Source organism: Pygocentrus nattereri, chromosome 10 (assembly GCF_015220715.1).
Source record: "Pygocentrus nattereri isolate fPygNat1 chromosome 10, fPygNat1.pri, whole genome shotgun sequence".
NCBI classification, from domain to species: domain Eukaryota; kingdom Metazoa; phylum Chordata; class Actinopteri; order Characiformes; family Serrasalmidae; genus Pygocentrus; species Pygocentrus nattereri.
Genome location: NC_051220.1, coordinates 28,835,037 through 28,857,055, shown reverse-complemented (window position 1 = coordinate 28,857,055; position 22,019 = coordinate 28,835,037). Strand labels below are relative to the sequence as shown.

Below are 22,019 nucleotides of genomic sequence, written 5' to 3'. Positions count from 1 at the left end.
ATATACATTTTATACATATAGAATTTATAGAATATATAGAATTTCTTAATACCTATGTTACTGCATATATTAATATTAATACTAAAATTTTCCATATGTGCTGCCTGAAGAATATATTGGCAGCACATCTAATATTGGTACATTTCCTTATTTCAGTTTTAATGTTGTATTTGAAAAAAGTTGCCGTTGATAGTGTAAATCACATTCCATCCACATATTCCACTGAAGGAGTTTCAGCATTTCAAAAGTAACGTTTATATCCTCATTTCAAAAGTAACGTTTAAATCCTCATTTACTACTACACTGGTACATATCCATGAAATTCTGATCTGAAATGATCTGATGAAATCCAACACAAGCAAACAGTGTAAAATTAGTTATCCTGATGATCTAAGTACTGAAAAATCCCTCATTCACAAGCATTTATTCCAAATGTGTTCAAGTATGCTTAGTCAATCTTTAAAGTTGATGTAAATGAGCACAACAAAATAAAAAGCTCCTTTTTTACAGTACGATGAGTTTTTTTGCACAGACTTTTGGCTATTAATTTACAATCCAAAGACAAACATGATAACAGGTGGAATGATATTGTAATGAAGCCCACTTTTAAGGGGTTTTTCATAAAGCTTCTTCACAGAGTAGAGGAGCTTTGTTTGTAGTCTCTGAGGATAACTGATGCATACATTACGCTAGGTGGGGTGCACAGGATGGATTCAGACACAGGGGAGTTGGGGATGTGACTTCTTGAGCCCATAGGGTCCCGAAAAGGAGAGGGCGGCATAAGAGCCAGCGAGTCCTCCATGGCTAGCTTGATCTGCACCAGCTCTTCTTCATCGTGGATTTGTGCATTGTCATACATATAGCCATGGAGGAGACTAAATTGCTCATTCTCCATCTCCATCTCCTCCTCCAGTGGAGAGATGGGCTCCTTAGAGTAAGTGCCCAGATGCATCGGCAGAGGCGACGGCTGGGTCTGCAGAATGAGGGGCTGATATGGAGGCCTCAGCCCATTGTCTGGCTCAGGTAAGCTAATGATATCATCCAGGTCAGTCACGCTGGAACTAAACGTGCTCACCACCTCCTGAAAGTGGTCTGCAATAACATGCTGGGTAGGAAAACTTTTCTGTGGTTCAGGATTATAAAACTCCTGCTCCACATCCATTTCCTTCACAGGCTCATGGACAGGTGACTGCCTGTGAGTAATCAAAGCAGGGCTGACTGGGGGGTTGTACCTGACTGGGTCCCCCTCGTCCTCCTCAGCCACATTGTACAGAGTCTTGGTGCTCAGGTCTGAAAACTCCAGGCCTGTGTTATGGTAGGTATTAGTTAGAGGTTTGATGACAGCCGTCTGATTGGAGCCGGCCTCCTGTCTCTTCACATGCACAGACAGTCTGTGCCACATGTGTTCTCCTTTCGGAGGATGTCTTGAACCTGGTTCAGACCATGACACAGACTTTCCATTAGAACTATGAACAAAATAAAGATGGCTGTTATTTCACAGGAACCAAGAAAAGTGGACACAAGAACAACATTTCTGGTTCATGTAAAAAAATTGCTGTTCATTTTGAGCAAATATCACTGAATCTATAAACAAATATTTACTAAATATTTGTTTTCTGATATTATAATATTGCATCCAAGCATATTATGATTGTTTCTTTATACAAACAGAACTGTGCAAAAGTCAAAGACCAATTTTTAAAACTTAAAACAGCCATTAAGTACAAGCCATTCAATTTTCAGTGTCAGAAAAAAAGTAGAAAATATGCATTTATCAGAAAATGATTCTCAACAACTAAATATTATATAATTTTCACTCAGTATTAAAAGTATCCCCACTTTGCCTTTATTACAGTTTCCATTCTTTTCAGAAGGCTTGCTTTCAGTTTTTCAAAGAAATCTGCAGGGAAAGTTCAGTCTCATAGCCCAAGGCTCTGGGGTGGTCAGTCCATTGTTCTGAGAACACCAGCCACTTCTTTCTTTGATTTGCATATTTTTTTCTCGTTGATGGCTACACATATTTTGAGACTAGCACTGAGTTGTCATGTCACAGTGGAAGGATGGAAAGAAACATCTATGAATTTTTTCAGATCTGAAGCAAGAGTGGAGCTTGATTTTCACCTCTCTCTCAAAGATGAAAGCTTTGAGTACTGTTTATCTGATGGTTTATTTGGTGGTCGACCAGGTCTTGCACTGTTATTAGGAGTCCCATTTTCTCTACATTTTTAATAGTTTTTTTAACTTTCCCCTTCCTTTAGCAATTAGCCTGTTTTGTATCTTATAATGAATAACTTGTATTTAATTTGTTCTTAATATGAATGGAAATTAAATAAATAAAGGATAGTCTTTTGAACTTTTTTTGGACTTTTGCACAGCACCGTGATGCTATTTCAGCCATGATTCATGTCATTGGTGATTAAGCATCTATATAGCAGCATATATGGAGCAGAGCCTCTCTCGGCCCTGTTGCTGAGACACCCCTGGGTGTGTGGCTTTTAATTGCAACTGACCTGCAAAATCAGAGATGTCTGCGGAAGCTGTTAATTGAAGGCTGCCCTGGAAATGGCATGACCAAGAGGTCTGAAGTGAAGCATGAATTAAGGGATTGGGCCCATGGGTGCTGGTACTCATGCAACAGGATGGAGAGAGGCTATCCTGCTGCTGCTGAGTAGAGCAGACTTACTTTGCATTTCCGGGGGCGTTTTTCTTGCGTTTGAACATGTTGAGCAGGCTGTTGCTCCTGCAGGCAATTTTGCCATCGCCCACATGCATGCGCACCACATCAGAGGTGGTGAAGGCGCTGCGTACGTTGCGCTCCGGCTTAGCGATGATGATGTACATCTTGGGTGTGAACATGCAGCCCAGGGCCACAGTCACGCTCAGGCTAACCGAGAAGGAGGTGGTGATGATTTTGTAGTTGGAACCAAAGTAGATGGGCACGAAGGCCAACCAGATGATGCAGGTGGTGTACATAGTGAAGGCAATGTATTTGGCTTCGTTGAAGTTGGCTGGAACGTTGCGGGTTTTGAAGGCATAGTAGGTGCAGCTGAGGATGAGCAGGCCGTTGTAGCCCAACGGTGCCACCATGCCCATATTGCTGGTGTTGCAGATCAGATAGACCTCCCTGATGCTGGGGTAGGATTTGATGGGCTCTGGCGGCTCCAGGATGATGAGCGTGATCTCTAGCGTGAGCTGCACACTGATGAGAATGAAGGCGATGACCACCTGAGCCCAGGCGCTCATGAAGCGTGGCTTTCGCGTGCAGATTTTCTTTTTGCTGCCTGCAAGGATGCGGGCAATGCGGTTGGTCTTTGTGACCAAGGCTGAGTAGCACATGGAAGCTGAGAGGCCCACCAGCAGGCGCTGCAGATAACAAGAGGCTACCGAGGGCCGGGCTATGAGGGTAAAGGGGCAGATGTAACCCAGGAAGATCCCAGCCAGGATGATGTAGCAGAGTTCTCGACTGGAGGACTTGACCACAGGTGTGTCTCTGTACAGGATGAAGACAAAGGTGACAAAACTGGTCACCAGGATGCCAAGGCAAGAGAAGACCACTGCCACAATGGACTCAGCATGACTCCACTCCAGATAACGCAGGGGAATGGGCTTGCAGCCTGCGAATACAAGGTCAAACAAATTCTTTTAAAAAAGGTCTGTTTTCTTCTTTTGTAATGCCTAATGTTTAAAATATATGAAACAGATGTTGTGGGGTTGGGCTAGCTAAAAAAATATTGGCGCTATTGTTCTTTAGCTGAGATTTAGTCTCAGTTTAACACAGGTTCAGCTAAACCAGACACTTCTGGGGTTTAATGCCCAGCTGTGTGCTATATTAACCTGATTACTCTGTCAAAACAAATATTAGTCTAACTGATCTGTGACTAAACAGCTGCTAAACTGGATGTAATATCAAATTACATCAGAGACGGTCAAACTGAAACAAAATACTCAATAGTAATGAATATACTGTGTCCTAAAACACACTGATAAGTCTATGTGACCGTAATGAAAAACTGGATGTGATTTGGATGGGATGAAAGATGTTTTGCAGATATATTTTACAGAAATAATTTAGCCTATTTGGGTCACTATGGAGTTGTAGTGTTGGTTAGCAGCATTGGCCTTGTAAGTCCAGTTCAAGCCTAAAGAAGGTTGTTGAATTTTGTATGACCAAACGCTTTTGATGCCATAAAAACAGCATCATAATGCGATATAATTTCTAAATGATTCATCTTTTATAAAAAAAAAATCTTGCTGCACTTTTACTCCTATAGTCTGTGTATAATTTAAAATCTAAATCATTGCAGTATGGAGCCAACATACTTTTGAAACCCTCAGCACAGGAACTAAATCATTAACAATTTATACCAGTACATAAATATGTAAATATACTTAGAGGGGCCAGCAGGGTTACTGATTTGAACATACACTGTTATATGAATTTATGAATGCAAAGCATATAAGTGAAAAATGGCAAGGACGTTTTCTTTGGTTTTGCCTCTTTTTGCTGTAATATTGGCCATTGAAGTGTGACCAGCTCTCGATTGCACCAAGTGCTAAAGTAGGTTTCCAGTTCAACTAAAAATAAACAGACTCTCCACTAAGGGACTGGCCGAAAGACAGAGCCAGGCCAGTGGAAGGAGAAGAAACTGCGACAAGAGAGAGGATACAGTCTCCAGCAAACGCTCTAAAGGTACTGAATCTTGCCACAGTAACAAAATCTACATATATGATCTTTATGTTGCTTCATATAAACATGAGACTTAAAATGGTTAATCTAGGTAAAGCATTTATTATAAGTACACACACACGCACACACACACACACACACACACATATATATATATATATATATATATTTTTTTTTTTTTGTTTGTTTGTTCTGTGAAATCTGTGAAAAATCTGTGAAATTTAATCGACGATGATATCTTGTGAAACATCGGACCATATATTATGTCTATACATGATTTATGTACATAAACATCTAAGCCATCTATGTTGAAATTTGTATCCAATATTTAGTGCCACAAAGTCTGGCAAAAATGTTTGGTTAATTTTTTTGTGAACATATCCTCTGCAAAGAACACACTTCTTCATGCTTTAATGTAAAATTACAGTTTATTTGCTAAATTTACATATTGGAGAAAAATAACACAAAAATGTAGACTGTGCAATAGCTGTAGCACGTTTACTTTTATGTTTATTTTTTTCCAAGAAATTGTTGCTAACATTTGCATAAAAATCCTACACATAAGTTTGTTCCCTGTAGTGTTCACTCATTTTCACTTCAACAAAACATGTAATTTGACCAGGGATGCTCAAACTGGCATACAACTGTATAATTAAAAACATTTCAAAAAGCATAAATGCTGTTCAGCATGTGTTTAACTAACATGTTCATAGATATAGCTAGGACAAAATAAAGTAGTGTTGCTTTGACATTGAACGTCAGTGAAGACCTTTGAAAACAGGCCAGAGAAGTAGGAAGTGAAGTAGGTCTGTCACAAGTGCACTTCGAGAGCAATCTGTAAAAATGATAAATGGCCTTCAGGTGTCACGGGAAACCTTTTAAAAATAGGACAAAGCAGCATCCCTAAAAGCCAAGTCACAATATGAGGCTGTGTATTTGTGTTTTTTTTTTCATCTTTTGTTATTTGGAATTAGGACTAAAGTCCAAACCACTTCAGAGTTTACCTTCAAATAGAATGTTAGTTTGGTAAAACTGGGCAGACTGACTATGATCATCCAGTAATGCTTATCTTTGTTGATGAAGTGACCCAACTGTTATGCTCTTCTGTACACATAGAAAATGCATTCAAATACATATACACATGTAAAGGTAGTCATTGGTATTATGAAAGGAGACATTCATTTTTATGTGCTTTCACACAGTTCGCAGTCACTGGCTAACAGCTATTCAAATAATAACTTTATTGTTGTACTTTAGGTTTTGGTATCACTCAAACTAGTGAAGTCTACAGGAAGCTGACATTGCTCCAAGATGTGAAAGGCATGGAGAATAAGATGTTTCTCTACATTTCTCTACCTTGTAGCTCTTCATCAGGCCACCAGCCCAGCTCACATGCCTTGCAGGTGAACTCATCCTGGACATACTCATTATCCTTACAGGCAGTGCAGATCCAGCAGCAGCTCACCTCCCCTTTCCTGATCACCTGCAAGGACACATTGAAGGAATGAAACACACCTGCCAGTCCTATTCTAATGTAGCAGAAGCACAATTATTGTCATGCAGTAGCACATCAATAAACTGATTAACAGGTCCGTGAGTGTGGACATCCACACATATGTATTTAAAGTACACAACCTCTACAGAGAACACACTTTTGCACATATAATATATATATTGTCACGATTGGCCCCTCCCAGTCCTGTCCATGTGTTCCTGTTGTTTTGGTTTAGCCCATGTGCGTTTGTTTTGGTCCAGCCCCCTCGTTTAATGACTCCACCCCAGATTATTTCCACCTGTCCCTCGTCATCCCTGTTGTATTTAAGCCCTGTGTTTGCCCCTTGTGTTTGCTGGTGTTTGTTATCCGCTGTGTTGGTTGTACTGGTTTATGTACTGTTGTTTGTTCTGGTTTGTCCGTCATGTCTGCACCCCGATCAATCCGTGTTGGATCTATGACCCTGGACTGTCTCGACCCTAGTCTTGGATTTGCCCATATCAAATCTCGCTTATCTCAGCACGTGCATCTGCCTCCTCGCTCCCAACCGTTTTTATATATATATATATATATGTATGTATACATATATATATATATATATATATATATATATATATGTATATATATATATGTGTGCGTGTGTGTGTGTGCGTGTGTGTGTGTGTGTATATATGTGTGTGTATGTGTGTGTGCGTGTGTGTGTGTGTGTGTGTATATATATATATATATATATATATATATATATATATCTGATGTTTGACCTTATCAATTCCCTGATAGGTTCCCTGGTCATTTTGGATAGTAAATAAAATATATATATTTCGTCGCTGTCCAAAGAAAACCATGTATCTCCATTTTTGTCCATTTTTATTTTTCTACATCTCCAACAAACCAGCTGTCCTTTACAATTCATGAAAATTTCATGATGAATGGATCGATTAAAATGCTCTAAAATTGCTTGGAATTAAATTACTTTACATTAACTTACATTGAAAGGTAGGAGAGTTTTTTACCCTCTCCTGTGAACTTCCCATTTTGGAAATAATTGTTTTTCATTGGACAGCGACAATTTTCATTGTAGACATCATAACCTCTGGTTCTTATCATCATCATTGTAAAATGATTTACAGTTTTCACAAGATTCATAATGTAAAATGTTGGAATATTTGAATGGAAAGTTAATCTGGTATGAGGTCTCTCACTGTAGCATTTCCCGGTTCTGAGACCTCTGTCCCTTATCAATCAACATCATGATTTGCATTCATATGAATACCATGACTATTAGATAATATATCTTTTCCTATTTCCAACTGAATAAACATAGATAGGACATAGGGCAGTATAATGAATGTCATCCTTACCTTGATCTCTCCTTTAGAGCAGGGCTCACTGCAGACAGAGCGGACCATTTCACTCCGGTTCATCTGGATCATATAATCATCAATGCTCAGCACACCCTCATGCCAGAAGCCTACATTAATGTAGTCATACACACCAGACTCCACATACTGCAGGTTCATTATGTCGTACCTGAGAGAGCAGATCCACAATACAGTTCTCTTTGCAACAGACCACAGTCACTCAGAAGCTCTGCACAAAAACCTCTTTCATCACAAAATAAATGAGTGAACCTTCTATGCCCCCCATGGTGCACAGGACATCAAATGTTCTGCTTGCATTTCATTTAAATGTTTCTTACTCGTAGCTCATTGAAACAAGCAGAGAAATTCTTTCAAAAGTGCTGATTCTAAGCATTCAATCAGTAACACAGACATTTTATTATGATTTGAATGTTGATCCCTACAATCTGTTTTACAGAAAAAAATGCCATGATCCCCTGTCCTTTTTTGACATAAAACAAATAGGGGAAACAGGCTGATTTAACCCCATGGATACAGAACGCAACGTAGTTATGTAACTCACTATGTGATTAATTACATGTTTTCTGTAAATATAGTACATTTCATCGAAAACCACCCCACATATATATAAGTCTGTTTTTTTCCATGCCTCCAAAGTTCAGCCCACACAGATTATTTTACCTCTAATCTCCTCAGAAATATCTCCTAAATGATGAACAACATGAATGAGATGGCTATGTATTGCAAATTAAATAAATGAGGGGTGGTCTCTGACTTATGCACAGTACAATAATGTAACGTAAATCAAGTTTATAGCAAAATGTCAACAATATCTATACATCAAGGATTAGAAAAGTTAAACAGCAGTTATCCGCACGTATTTTAAATGTTTCGGTAAGACTGACCTGCCAGGTGAATCTCCATTCTCATCAAACCACACGTCTTCCCCAGACACTCCAGCGAATGATGTCTTCAGCAGGAAGTCCAGAAGTTTGCTGCCGTCGATTGGGTCCATGGCTTCGCACAGGCCCACATAGCCTGGACAAAGGTGCTGATGCATGTCGTGCAGGCCGTGGGCCATGGAATAGATGGCATTTATGACAAAACCCATCTTACTGTCTTGAACGTAGTTGTCTTCCAGACTCTCATAACCTGCCAATACAGTCAAACCAGGCAGATGGAAAATTAACATGTGTGGTCCTCCACTTTTCAGGGTTATTTTTTGGTCTAGGTCATAATTTTCATTGGACTCACTGGCAGCACGAGGCACATCATTTTCAATGAGCATTCATATGGCCACACAATTCAGCAACGGTAAATTATGCTACAGTTCAAGACACAGTGTAGTGCAGAGTAAAGGTAATGATAGGGTGTCCAAAGACCTGAGCTATAGGCAACAGGACACAAAGTTCTTTTCTTTCTGAGGGAACAGGTATCAAAGGACAGCATTAACACAGACTATCAAAAGCATGCTTGTTGCCATGGAGAAGCAATCCATTTCTGCAATCCCACTCAGAATTTAATTAGTAATAGACATTATTATTATTAATTAAACAAGGAAATTAATAATTTACTCTTGTTCTCATTCTTCATGTCTCTCACATGTGTCAGAATGAATCCACCACGTGACTATTATCAACCATAAAAACCACTGTGGCTCAGGAGCGAGCACATATTCAAAGAACCAGAGAATGTCCAAGGACACCCTATCACTGCTTGTGATCTTGTGATCTTCACCAAGCCAGCAGGAAGCAGTGTCAGGCATTATAGCTGATGGTTTTGCAGATAAAGAAAAAACTATATTGAAATAAGTAGGCTATCTCATTAAGATATGGCTTTCACTTTCCGCTGTATGCTCTATTCACATTTAAGTGGGCTGCAGCAAGCAGTGCGCAACAGACTAAACCAAGACATGCTTGTAAGAAACGCTGCCTTTGTCTGAGCTCCAAACTTATAAACCCCATTAAATGAAACATGCAAAAAACTACATACAGTTATAGAAAAGACTATATATATTGTAGTATATAGTATTGTTGGCACTTATCAGACCCTGTGTACTTACATTTAAAATATTTCCCCTACTCTATTTGTTGTTAGTCAGGTGTGTTATAGAGCAGGGAAAATGCAAAAGAATGCTGGGAAGGGATACTCTAAATACAGGGTTGGGAGCCACTATTTCAATGTATTTCTTAGCTAGAGGTCTTCGTGGGATAAATTAAGGGCAAGGTAGGTCTTCATTTTGTCATTATGTTATCTACAATGCAATGACTGCTTGATGGAGTCAATCTCCTAATTTTCTCCTTTGAGTATACTTGAGTCACTTGAGTGACGTTGAAGCATGTTGTGGTTGGCTATATATATCTAAAGGGGCATTAGTGGCTCTTGTGGGCTAGTAACAAAAGGTATTATGTACATTACTATGCAAAAGTCAGAGACCACTGTACAATTTAATTTCCATTGAAAATGGCCACTGTGTACAGGTTATTTGAGATATATTTTTCAGCATAAAGAAAATCATAGAAAAGCAGAAAGTATATATTTAACAGAAAATTTCACAAAAGTTTGTGTCTTTTTTGGGGAAAACTGCTTTAATTTTTCAAAGAAGTCTGGGGGATATTTTTCTACACTTCCAAAGTTCAGTCTTATTTCAGTTTCTTCAAGCATGTTGAACTCTGGGCTCTGGGGTGGTCATTGTTCTGAGAACACAAACAGCTTCTTTATTTGATTTCCTTTTCTCGGTAAGGGCTAAACAGCTACTTGACAGCTACACATCCTTTCAAACTCATAGTGTTGGATCGTCTTCTCACAGTGGAAGGATGCATAGAAACACCTGTGGATTTTTTGATGTTCTCTCTCTCAAAGACGAAAGCTTTAAGTGCTGTTTATCTAATGGTGACAGGTTTTGTGGTCTATGAGGTCTTATACAGTTAGCTGTGCCTTTTTCTCTACATCTCCTGTTTTGTTAATTATTTCCATTCTCCTTCTATAACATTTTTAGGTGTCCTTGAGCAAGACACCCAACCCCCAACAGCTCCCTGGGCAATGCAGATTGGGCTGCCCACCACTCCGGGCAAGTGTGCTCACTGCCCCCTAGTGTATGTGTGCTCACTAGAGTGTATGTGGTGTTTCGCTTCACGGATGGGTTAAATGCAGAGATGAAATTTCCCCATTGCGGGACTAATAAGGGTCACTTAATCTTAATCTTAATGTAAATGGTTTATTTTATATCTAATCTCCTCAGAAATATCTCTTGAAAAATGCAAAGAATGTGTAAGACGTAACATTGGAGGTGTGGAAAAATATCCTGTACTTTTAAGCTTTTAGAAAAACAACTATTATATTGGAACCTGTGTATGAAAAACAAAAAACAACCCAAAAACATTAGTTGCAGAAGCTGTTATTTGACTTTTGTATTAAAATGACATGCAAAGGAAGACAGCAGTTATTGAGATCCCACTGGGAGTCTGTAAAATATGATACAGTTATTGTGTGGTATGCAGTTTGGGGCAATCCAGGTCCAGAAAGTTAAAACCCTCCCCGAGGGCCATTCCGTGCTGGCCCAGACTTGTGAGACCAGTTACGGTTTCTGTTTCCATCTGTTTTATGGCTGAATCAGAACCAAAAAATACCCCCCCAAAAAAACTAACAAATGGCTAACTACTAACAGGCTAATAGCCACCCATCCCAAAACATGTCTGTATGCCACTCCAACTCCAGTCTTTCCATATAATTTGTCTGCACTGTGGTTGGTTTAAGTACTTTAGCATTAGCATCACAAGGCATGGTACAGCTCAAAGCACCACAGAACCATTCTGTTTTTAACCTTTCTTTCACTTCAACACCAGTCATTCAAACTTTTGCTCAGATGCATGTCTTTATCTTCTAAATGGGTGTTTTCAATCATCAGTTCGCTAGAACTGAGTAGTGCGAGTCACCGTGCATACGTTAGCTTAGCCTAGCAGGCTACAGCTTAAAGCACTACAATCCTGGGAGGGTTTTTATTTTGTGGATCTGGATTGCCCATCTCTAACTGCATAGTAGGAGATTTCTCTTGCTAATATTTTTTGTATATTGCCTTTCAAGAATAAATAGTGAAGAGAGATATTGACTAGGGTCAGCCTTACCCACAGAAATGATAAAAAACATTCACACTTAATATTTTTATTCTGACCTTTCTAATTTAGGTCTCAATCTGTGCACAAGCAACAAAAGGTGCATGGTAGCCTGAAACGTTCCCTCAGTGGAACATGCAGCAAAGCCAGTTGGCATGTGATAAAGAAAAGAATGTTATTGGGATCTAAAATCAAATACTACAAAGTGCCCACTGTTTATTATCACAGTCCATAAAACATCCCAATAACGTTATATATATTAGAGGTCTACCGATACACAGCATTTGTTCCGTATTGTGCTGTATTATTAATATTATGATGATCAGCATCAACAATCAACAGTAACGACAGGCACGTACTTGCACACCTTAATGACCATGATGATATAATGATTTAAAGATACAGTACATGACTGTGTGATATCAGTTGACCTCTATCTATATTGCTGAAGGTGCCTCCAAGCTATCCATTCAGAAATATTTACTTACCATCTCGTAGCTCTAGACAAAAAAATAATAGAGGTAACAGAACAGCAGACTATGACTATTTCTCTGTGTAAGCATTCATAAAAGGTATTTTTTTACTGTGCTTTAAGTTCCTATCCTTCAGGGAAGGTTTACAAGTACAAGGGCATGATATTTGATGGAGAGATGATGTTAAACTCTTGTCAGGAGGAAAAACAAGAGAATGAAAACATGATGACTTGAGCTCAGCGCTTATACAAAGTAATGGCAAATAAACATTTAGGAAATACATGTAAACACCAACATAAAAACCAGTCAAATCAGATCAGACAGTAACAGTTGCATGCTCCTCAATATATATATTTACGTTTGCCTTTGATATATCTTCAGCTCAATCTTTGTTTTTTTGGCTACCTTCACATTGAAACGTAAATATATTTCGTAGTTTGTGAAGTTGCAGATGGAACAAAACATTTGTGACTTTGAAACCATGCTTGCACATTGTTTTACATAATCTAAAGCTAATGTTTGTGAGTAGAAAATAATAGTGCAATTCATTAAGCTGAAGAAACAAAAGACCAAAACAAAAACAATTTACCTAGGTCACCTTTTCAGTCAGCAGACAAAATGTTTCAAAATATGAAAAGAGCAAAGAAGAAAAATTCTGTAATGAAAACATTTAAAATATGTATTCAGACTTTCTCTCCATGAGCATAATTGTGCCAAAAACATTTATTTGGAGCGATGCCATTGAGGAACCACTTTTGATTCTCTGTAGAGCTTTTCAATGGAAAATTTAAAACTAATTGAAAGGTTCTTTAGGGAATCAAAAGCAGTTTTACTATGGTATCACTCCAAAGAAGGCTTTTGGTACCTTTAAAGAGTATATCATTACTAGTAATAATCAGGTTGTTAACACTTTGTTGTACATACTTAAAAATTATGGTTCTTCAAGGGTTCTTTAGCAAAGAAAATGGTTCTATATAGAACCATGAACATTCAAAGAACCCTTTGCATGATCGAATGGTTCTTTGCATTGTGAAAACATTCTTTAGATGGGTGGAGAATATGCTGTAGATGGTTCTGTATAGAACCTTTTTGAAAAGGGCCTGATATCATAACAATAAGAAGAACCCTTTTTGGTTTTATATAGAAAATGCTATATTGAACCATCTGCACATTCTCCATCATTCTGAAACACCTTTTCATGGTGCAAATAACTCTTCAATTATGGAAAGGATTGTTTGAATGTTCATGGTTCATTTTCTGTAATAAAGAACCCCTATGCAGTGTTCCGAAGGCTACAAGACATTTAATGTACACATAACATGACAGATAACATAACTGTTGGAACATAAACTTGTATCTCTAAAATTGTAACTTTCAAGAGAAGGAAACCTTCCTAACTTGTAACGGAAGTTAACGTTATAAGACATTTTATACTATTTCCATGCAATCATTGTGATTTTTTTGTGCAATATAGAGAAAATATTAATCAGAGAAAAATTTTGAGAAAATAGTAATTAGAGAAAAATGTGGAGAAAATAGTAATTACATACACTTTTATAAAGGCTTATTTCAGTTGGCTGTCTTAAAGGCTGCTTTTGTCAGCTCTGACGAGAAGCTGACACAACATATGCCATCATATGCAAAAGTTATGGTACATGTTCTATTTTATAGGTATGTAGATCACAAAATAGAAATTGTGCACTCAAATCTAAAATATTTAATATTGTTCCCTATAGAGAATGTGTACTTATTTTCACTTAGAAAATCAATTATTGCCATGTCTCTGTGATATACAGTGAGTTACAACATCTGTCATTTCTCCCCAAAAAGTGTCACAACAAAGCTTAAATTAAAAAAAAAAATCAATGCCACTGGACATGGTTGTTAAGTCAACTTGACATTAAAGCTGGCAAATGCGACCTTTATGACAAATGATACATATTGGAATAAGCATTTCTAAATGTTTAGGTCTATATCAGTTGTTATGGAGGATTTATGTAGGTGTCATGTAGCCTTATGAATCCTGCTAGTAAAGTGTATCCATTAGGGTTGCCGCTTGATCTGTTATTTATGCACATATACTCATACTTTAATGGCTTGCAGTGAAGACACATTCCTGTCTCCTCATCACCCTCACCTGTGCAGTTCTTCTTGTAGTTCATGTTCTCCTGAGGGTGTCCTGGGATGCGGCACTGGAAGCGATGTTGCCAGAACTCAGCGAACCATGGGTTCCTCATGTTTGTATCGAGGCGCAGCTTCAAGAAATAGTCATTGAAAGACGTGACCTCTTCGGTCTGAAGCTTCACAGTGATGCCTCCTACAGCTTCCTGTTCATAGCCCTCCACTACCTCGTCTCTGTCTGCCCAGCCATCACTAAAGGAAGCAAGTTGAACAGAGTCTAATTAGTCTCCCAATTACTGTCAGCTTCCTTTTCAGACTCTCACCTGGAACGCCTGAGCAACGTGAGCAAAAACACTGACACCCTTGAGTGAACTGACCTAGTTTAGCACAAGCTTATGAACAAACTCAGCACGCACTCTTTTCTTTTGAAACCATTGAACTTCACCTGAGAATGTTTGGTCTCAGATCTTTTGAAGTACAATGCCAGGGATTATTATAAGAAATAGGCCTTGAACAAGTTTTCAATCCGACGACCTGCTGTACTCTTAAAAGGTGGAAATGAAAGTTAATGGATTAATGTTTTAGAGTAAGTTTTAGCAAGAAAGGTTTCCTCAGATGCTCTTTCTCATTTAGATCAGTTTAGAAAAGTTTCTGTAAAGAGGAACTGATGCATTGAACAACAAAAGATTGTACTCAAATGAATAACAGAGGAAATTGGGTACAGAAAGGCTTTCAATGCTGTATAATGGTTATATGTATATATTCCCATGGAGCAGGGGCGTCCAATCTTATCCGCAAAGGGCCGGTGTGGCTGCAGGTTTTTAGTCCATTAAGGCATGATCACTTATTTGAAGGCTGAGTAATTAAGTAAACAAGTATAATCAGGTGTGCTCCTTCTTGTTTGGTATGAAAATCTGCAACCACACCAGTCTTTATGGATATGATTGGTCACCCTTGTCACAGAGTATCCATCTTTGATATTGAATTTTGTCAGGGCTTTGATACTAACATCCAAAGCCTTTATGAAGTAGTCTTGAAGCATGAATTAAAGTAGATGTGAAACTATTGGAGTTCTTTCAGAAATCCTTCCTTCTCAGGATTCAACTCAACTCTATAGGTGCTCTTCATCCAATGTGCAATATACAATAATTTATGTGGTGTGTTTCCCACACAGTAAATGTTCTTAAAATTCTCAGGTCCTCCTTGTACTGTACAGGGACTATTTAATAGATAAAACAGGACATCATTAGTCATCACTGTCGCTTGCATCTATGATATGTAGTGATCATGAGTGGGAAGTTCAGACATTAGTTCAGCATTGGTGAAGGTTTTGGTTTTGTTAGGAAGGAATATTTCAGTGGCTATTCTGTGCCACCACAGCCATCTGTCTCCCAGCATCCTTTCTGTAATGCATGCCAAGAATGGCCTATTCTTAGGGGCCTGTTCATAGCATGTAGGGAACAGTTCACTTCATACAAGTGATGCATGTTGTGTTTCAGCTAATTACAAGTTTAAATTGCCATGAATTCAACCTTCCAGGGCATTTTTAGGAAAATCTGGACCCTTGTGAACTCAAAATCAATAAGACCAGAGGACCTAATTTCAGATCCTGGAAGGGAGTCCAGCACACGTTAATCTAACTTTAATACACCAACTGACAACTTGAATCAGGTGTGTTAGTGAATAAGTGAAAACACAGGAGGTTCCGAAACAGGAGTTCAAAAAATTATTAAAAGAGAGAAAACAACTGTGCCTGACTTGGTAGACCACCAAAACTGCTACCAGCAGTCTCTTTGAAAGAGAAGATGAAATGAAAATCCACAGGTGGGTTCAAATAAGTATTGTGAGGAGCATAAAATTCAACCAACTTCCAAGACTGAACTTTTGTGTAACACTGTGTAAAACAAAAACAATACATGGTTGGTTTTCAAGCATAAATCCATTTTTTGCAAAGTCACTTTTATAGATAATCTAATTAACCACTGTTGTTCCTCGTGCTGTTGCTGCACAGCTTCAAGTTAGCCTCTTTTGAAACACTCTCCTTGACCCAGAATAGAATAGCCTTGGCCAATTGATGTTCTCTTTTTTAGTCCACAGAGACTCCACAGGCGGCAAGCGAGAAGAAAATGAATACTTCGTCTCAACAAGAGGGACTAGCCGACTCATCAGTGAGATGAGTCTGTCAAAGAACAATATTCCATTTACTTCACTAGCTCGTGAATGTGAAACCACCTGCATCACTGCACCGAAATTACTGTCATTTCTTTATAATTTCATTTCTCTCTCTAGTGGTCTGTAATTTAAGAAAGTATCAGGGCTTAAATTCATGTCTCTCAAGGAGCATTTCTCTGTACCTCTGAACTGTGACACAATTTAAAGAGAAAAAGCTTAGACAGCAGACAGGTTATTGCCTTCCACAAGTAACCTTCACGATCTGACACAGGACGACAGCTCAGGGTGGATGTATTATGCATGAGAGAATGTTTAAAAAAAGGATGTTGGAATATTCTGTCTACCCTCAGGAGATAAAAATTATTGTATTCAATCTGGTGCTGGGCTACTGCAGTGAATTTTAGAGTGGACGGACACTTTAACCAGTGCTAATGAACCCTTAATCACTACTGAGTATTGCATGAATCCTAATGAAACAACTGAATGCACTTCATAAAATTATATCTTAGCAAGTGAAAGCATGATAAATAGCATAAAATTGTTCAAACTATTAAGAATTCAACTAGAGATGTTTTACTTGTTTTAAGTAGTATTCTCAATAAAAGGATCTAACTGCACAGGCAGATAATTGTGCTTGTTTTAAGAAATGGTGCTTAAATTATGCAAATGCACTACAACACAGGAAGATACTTTTGTTTGATAAGATTACTTTAAATTTGTTTTAAAAAATGTATAGGAAACAATCTCATTTTTGTAGTTTGTCTCGTGATGCAAAATATTACATACATTTTGCATGCCAAGATTTATTATTTCCTAAAAGATAAACTTTCCATCCCTGCACTGTGAGAAAATACCTAAACACTGTGGGTCTGAAAGGATGTGTATCTGTCAAGTAGCTCTTTTGAATCAAGGATACTGAGAAAATAGACAAAAATGAAGAAAATTGCTGCTGGTAGTCTCCAGCATCCAGACCTCATCAATGAATGTGTTTGGGATTATTTGGATGGTGAGAACCAGAAAATGCAACCAACCTGTAAGACTGAACTTTGGAGGTGTGGAAAAAATGTCCACTGCAGATTTCTTTGTTAAAAAAAAAAACTAAATAAAATAAAAAAATAAAAGCAAAGGGTGGACATAATAAATACTGATAAATGTTATATTTAGTTGCTAGAAGCTTTTCTGTCATTTTTTTCCATCAATATATGTTTCATGTGCTGTTTTCTGACCCTGAAAAATATACATAATGGCAATTTTAATTAAAATAAGGATTAAAATAAGGGTGTCTCTGATTTTTGCACAGTACCTTATGCAGTGTATTAGCACAGTGAAACGATAGTCACCTTCCGATAAGGAGGAATTCTCCAGCCACACCCAATCGTCTCATCGCCATAAGTAGGCCACGCACAGTCATGCCCTCACAAAAACACACTACAACACGGGCTTTAGGCAGCCGCTCCCTCAGCTTCCTCAGCAGCCTGTCAAAGTGCTTCTCTCCAGCATTGCTGTAGATCTTGTCAGAATGGGCAATGCACAGACCCTCCTGAGATGCCAGCTCCTTAAAGGCCTCCATACCGCTCTCCCCATAGTTGCCTAAGAGAAATAAACCAACACAAGAGCCTCTGAAACATGTGGTCCATCAAAATAAGTATTCTTTACTAACCTTTAAAAGTCAAGGTTTACTGTTGTTTTGCTGTACTATTCAAAAGTAATTGACACGTTCACAGGTTCAGGTCTGCACTTGCAAAAACATATCAAAATTGTAAGAGATATTTTTTTCTTTCCACAAAACAAGACTGTATGCTCAACAATCACTTTCAACAAATTCACATCATAATAAAATATATTCTTTTCTGCATATAAACACACAATGAAAACTGCACATTTTACAGAATTTCTTGTTTCAATGAGCTACAAGTGAGAAATAAATGACATTGAAATACATCATGTTTTTGCTGGCAAAAGGGTTTGCAACTGCAAATTCAAAAGGTTTAATTCCTACCAACTGACCCTAAGCACTGTGACTGGGCAAAGCAGGGGCCTTTACATTTTAGCCTACCCTGAAGTATACATAGTAATATTCTGATTTTCTGAAAGACTCTTTAGCAAATTAGTCTTAAGTGACCCAATTATCATTAACCTTGAGGAAAGCTGCAGTGTACAACAAGACACTGCAGCCCATCAATAAATCTACCAGTTAATGATGAGAGCAGTGCTGATATAGAAAATAAAAAGCAGCATTTCACAAACACCTACTATTAAATTTATGTTAGCGTTTATGTAATAAAAATTATATTTCCAACACTTTTCTCTAAAGCAAATTTAAGCTCATAAGCTCAGTTACTATGTTTTGGGATTCAGCACATTCTTTAAATTTCTATTACAATCAGCATTTATAAAAAGCACAATGAACAGCAAAACATGAATGAAAGCAATTTTAGTCAGGTAACTGAGATGATGATTGATGTTTGCATAGCATCAACACAGTAAGGACAAAAGAGAGCAGGTATTTTTAAGTGTCCTCTTAAATGCAGCTGTTTACTATGAGACCCCTCTCTGGGCTGTCATGACAGGCTGATGCATTACCTGCCAAGCTATCTGCATCACTATGTAGGACACTTCTGGAAGTACTAGCACAAAATGACTTACATCAGTTCGTTCATGTCTCTGCAATAGTAATCCTAGAGAATTTGAGGTAAAAAAAACTACAGCACACCATAAAACTTGGTTAATAAGAGCAACACCTGCATCTAGCTCTTTACATGGATATAAGCAGTTGATAGATGCTACAAGTGTACATTAAAACAATAATGCATTCATATAAGCTTGAAATGGTGCGCAATTTCTACATGAATAAAATATATTACAACAACACAATTATAGCCAAAGGTAAGTTAACTGTGGTGACATAATATATTTAATTCAGGTGGAAGCTATGTGTGCATAATTTTATGTGTTAATTTTGTCAGAGCTTATTGCCCAAAGGAAAGGGCTTAGACTGATAGACACAAATATGATAATTGTACTGATCTAGGGTAATACTGTAAATAAAGGGCATACTTCATGGAACAGTCACCAGAGTTAAAATAACACCTACACTGTTGCTTTAAGACCTATAAGTCCAGCTTGACCCAAAGTGTAAGCCACAATTTAAAAAAGTAATGCACTGAATCTACTTGATTCAAATGTGTAAAGCATGAAGAAATTATATTTTGTCAACATAACTGTGTTGATATATGCTAGTATGTTTTATTGATTTTCTAAGTGAAAATAAGTTTACTTATCCTCTACAGGAAACATATTTACAGATATTCAAATGTACAATTACTGTTTATTTGCTGAATTTAATATATTTGGGGGGTGGGGACATAAAATGTGGCTTGTCACAAAAATTATGTCAATCATGTTGAACTCAAGTACATAGAAATTGTGCACTATTGGAACTTACTTTCACTTAGAAGATCAACAAAACATGTCATTTGACCATGGGTGCTCAGCTTTGCATACAATTGTATCTGGAAATTATGTACAATGGAATCAGATAAATACAAAGCATTTTCTATGTGATTTTCAGGTAAGACATGCAGTTGCTTACTCACCTTCAGTGTGAACAGCCGAAACGTAAGTCCAGTTGTACCGTTTAACAATGTCCAAGAGGGCCCTGGCTTGAAGAGTATCAGATGGCACAACCCTGAGGAAGTACTTATAGAGTGTTTTATCACTAAGGTCAATGCTAGTGGCAGAGTAGGCGATTTGAGGGATGTTAAAAAGTTGCAACAGGTTTTGCACCTGGATTGCCACTGAGCTGGAGCCAGGTCCAATCACACCTGCAATGGGTTTCTTAGTGGCAGGTGGCTGACTGGATGGAGTCCCATCAATGCACCACTTTGATCCATCCTTTTCATCACGTATGGAAATAAGTGAGTCCCTTATAAACTCAATACTTTGCTCCAAGGCCACTGAGGAGTGCCAGCAAGAGTCCCTGATCTCACAGCCCAGAGTGATGTTGGGTAGAAGGTTGGGATCAGAGTTAATTCTGTCCAGTGTGTGGAACATTGCCTCCACCCTTTGAATCCCATACTGTTCTCTGATCTCTCCACACGTTCTCTCTGCCACGTTCTCTGCCGACGGCTGATGATGGACAGAAAACAGGGCTCCGATAATTATATCACCGTCCATTCGGGCCACTGAGCGGGACGCAGCTCTGGGCACCAGTGACCTTTCATATATGTTACTGGCTGACGCACAAAGCAATAATAGAGACAGGAACAAAACGGTGATCAAATTCATTCTTATCATACTCCACATGGTCTTAAATGCTTCAGTTGCTGAATCATATCTGTAGCCAAGCCAGTAGGTGAGAAGAAGCGAGGCAGTGTTCTGTCACGTCCATGTCTAATGTATCAGCCACTGCTCAAGATCAACTCAAGATCATCAAATAACCTGCAAACACAGGAGAACAATCAACTATACAAATGTATAATTACCTTTTCACTAATGGCTTAACTCAGAGATTCTAAATCTGAATTCTGCATTGCACATTTATGTGTTACCCCTGTTCTAAGAGATTATGAGCTTATGAAGGGCTCGATAATGAGTGTGCTCAATTAAGTGTGTTTAAGCACAGAAATCACAAAAATGTGTAGTGCATTGAATTCAAAAGACTACCATTTAGAACCTATTTAGAATTTATTATGAACTTGTAAAAGCAAGGAAATCAGCACCATGGACAGCATCCAGTCTCAAACTGTCCCGGTGAAAATAACTTTTTTGTGCATCTAAACTGGACCACTCTTGTACTGTTTATCATGTAGTCCTCTTCTAACGTTAAATGTTGCCTGAAAACCTCAGAGGGAAACATGTTTTATGAAATGGTTCAGTTAAACCCCGAAAAATCCATAACACAGGCTACAGGTTACGAAAAATGCACGGCAGTAACCCAAAAACCAAAATTCACACGCAGTCAAAGCATCCGACCACCGAGGACACGCACCGCATGCTCGTTGATATAAACGGCCAATCCACGGCATTACATAAGTATAAAGCTTACCTGGAGCCGCAGAAGAAGTCATCTCGCATCGTCCTGTGAAACCTTCCAGTCCCAAACTGCAGTTCACTCCTCACTACGCGATGCCCCCCTCCTGCTCATCTCATCACTGCTTCCGAAAACGGGTCACATCAGCCGCAGTGTGAGAGTCCCACTGAAACACAATGAGCCCCCGTGGAAATCTCTACTATGGTCAACAGTTTCGAAACAAATATTCTTCAAAAACTTCAAAATACACGATGTATTCAATTATTTTTAATATATCGATTTATTTATTCAGCACATTCGTTGCCTTACATTGTCTTCGAGTCTAGTGCTGCTTAGTATTCTTAGTACAAAGTAGTTCTTCTGCCCCAGGTCCTTGTAAAATCTGGCCGCGCTGATGCTGTGAGACGGAGGATTCAGCACTCACTGGATGTGATTCCGTTCACAGGAACATGAAACAAATTAGAAGACGAATGGTGAAATGTTTAAGTACACATCTGTATCCAGCTCTGCAATCGGGGAAAACGCGCATTTTAAGAAGTAATATGCTAAGTTGAGACATAAACTGAGCT

At 38.4% G+C, this 22,019-nt stretch overlaps 1 protein-coding gene across 4 annotated transcripts in view; it reads right to left on the bottom strand.

The window, feature by feature from the left end:
- Positions 1–33: 33 nt before the first annotated feature.
- Positions 34–22,019, bottom strand: part of grm1b (glutamate receptor, metabotropic 1b) — a 26,153-nt gene continuing 4,167 nt past the window's right edge. Inside the window, exons 2-13 of one of the 4 annotated variants that reach the window (XM_017699900.2) lie at positions 21,760–21,873; positions 21,466–21,616; positions 20,015–20,858; positions 17,759–18,008; positions 14,263–14,498; positions 12,715–12,723; positions 12,141–12,152; positions 8,446–8,692; positions 7,541–7,709; positions 6,044–6,170; positions 2,684–3,614; positions 34–1,466 (exon numbers count right to left, since the gene is read on the bottom strand). In XM_017699900.2, coding sequence (XP_017555389.1) covers positions 632–1,466; positions 2,684–3,614; positions 6,044–6,170; positions 7,541–7,709; positions 8,446–8,692; positions 12,141–12,152; positions 12,715–12,723; positions 14,263–14,498; positions 17,759–18,008; positions 20,015–20,723 — 3,525 coding nt within the window. In that variant the 5' untranslated portion in view covers positions 20,724–20,858; positions 21,466–21,616; positions 21,760–21,873 and the 3' untranslated portion in view covers positions 34–631. The remainder of the gene's footprint in view (positions 1,467–2,683; positions 3,615–6,043; positions 6,171–7,540; positions 7,710–8,445; positions 8,693–12,140; positions 12,153–12,714; positions 12,724–14,262; positions 14,499–17,758; positions 18,009–20,014; positions 20,859–21,465; positions 21,617–21,759; positions 21,874–22,019) is intronic. The other 3 variants (XM_017699903.2, XM_017699901.2, XM_017699902.2) reach the window with 3 other exon arrangements.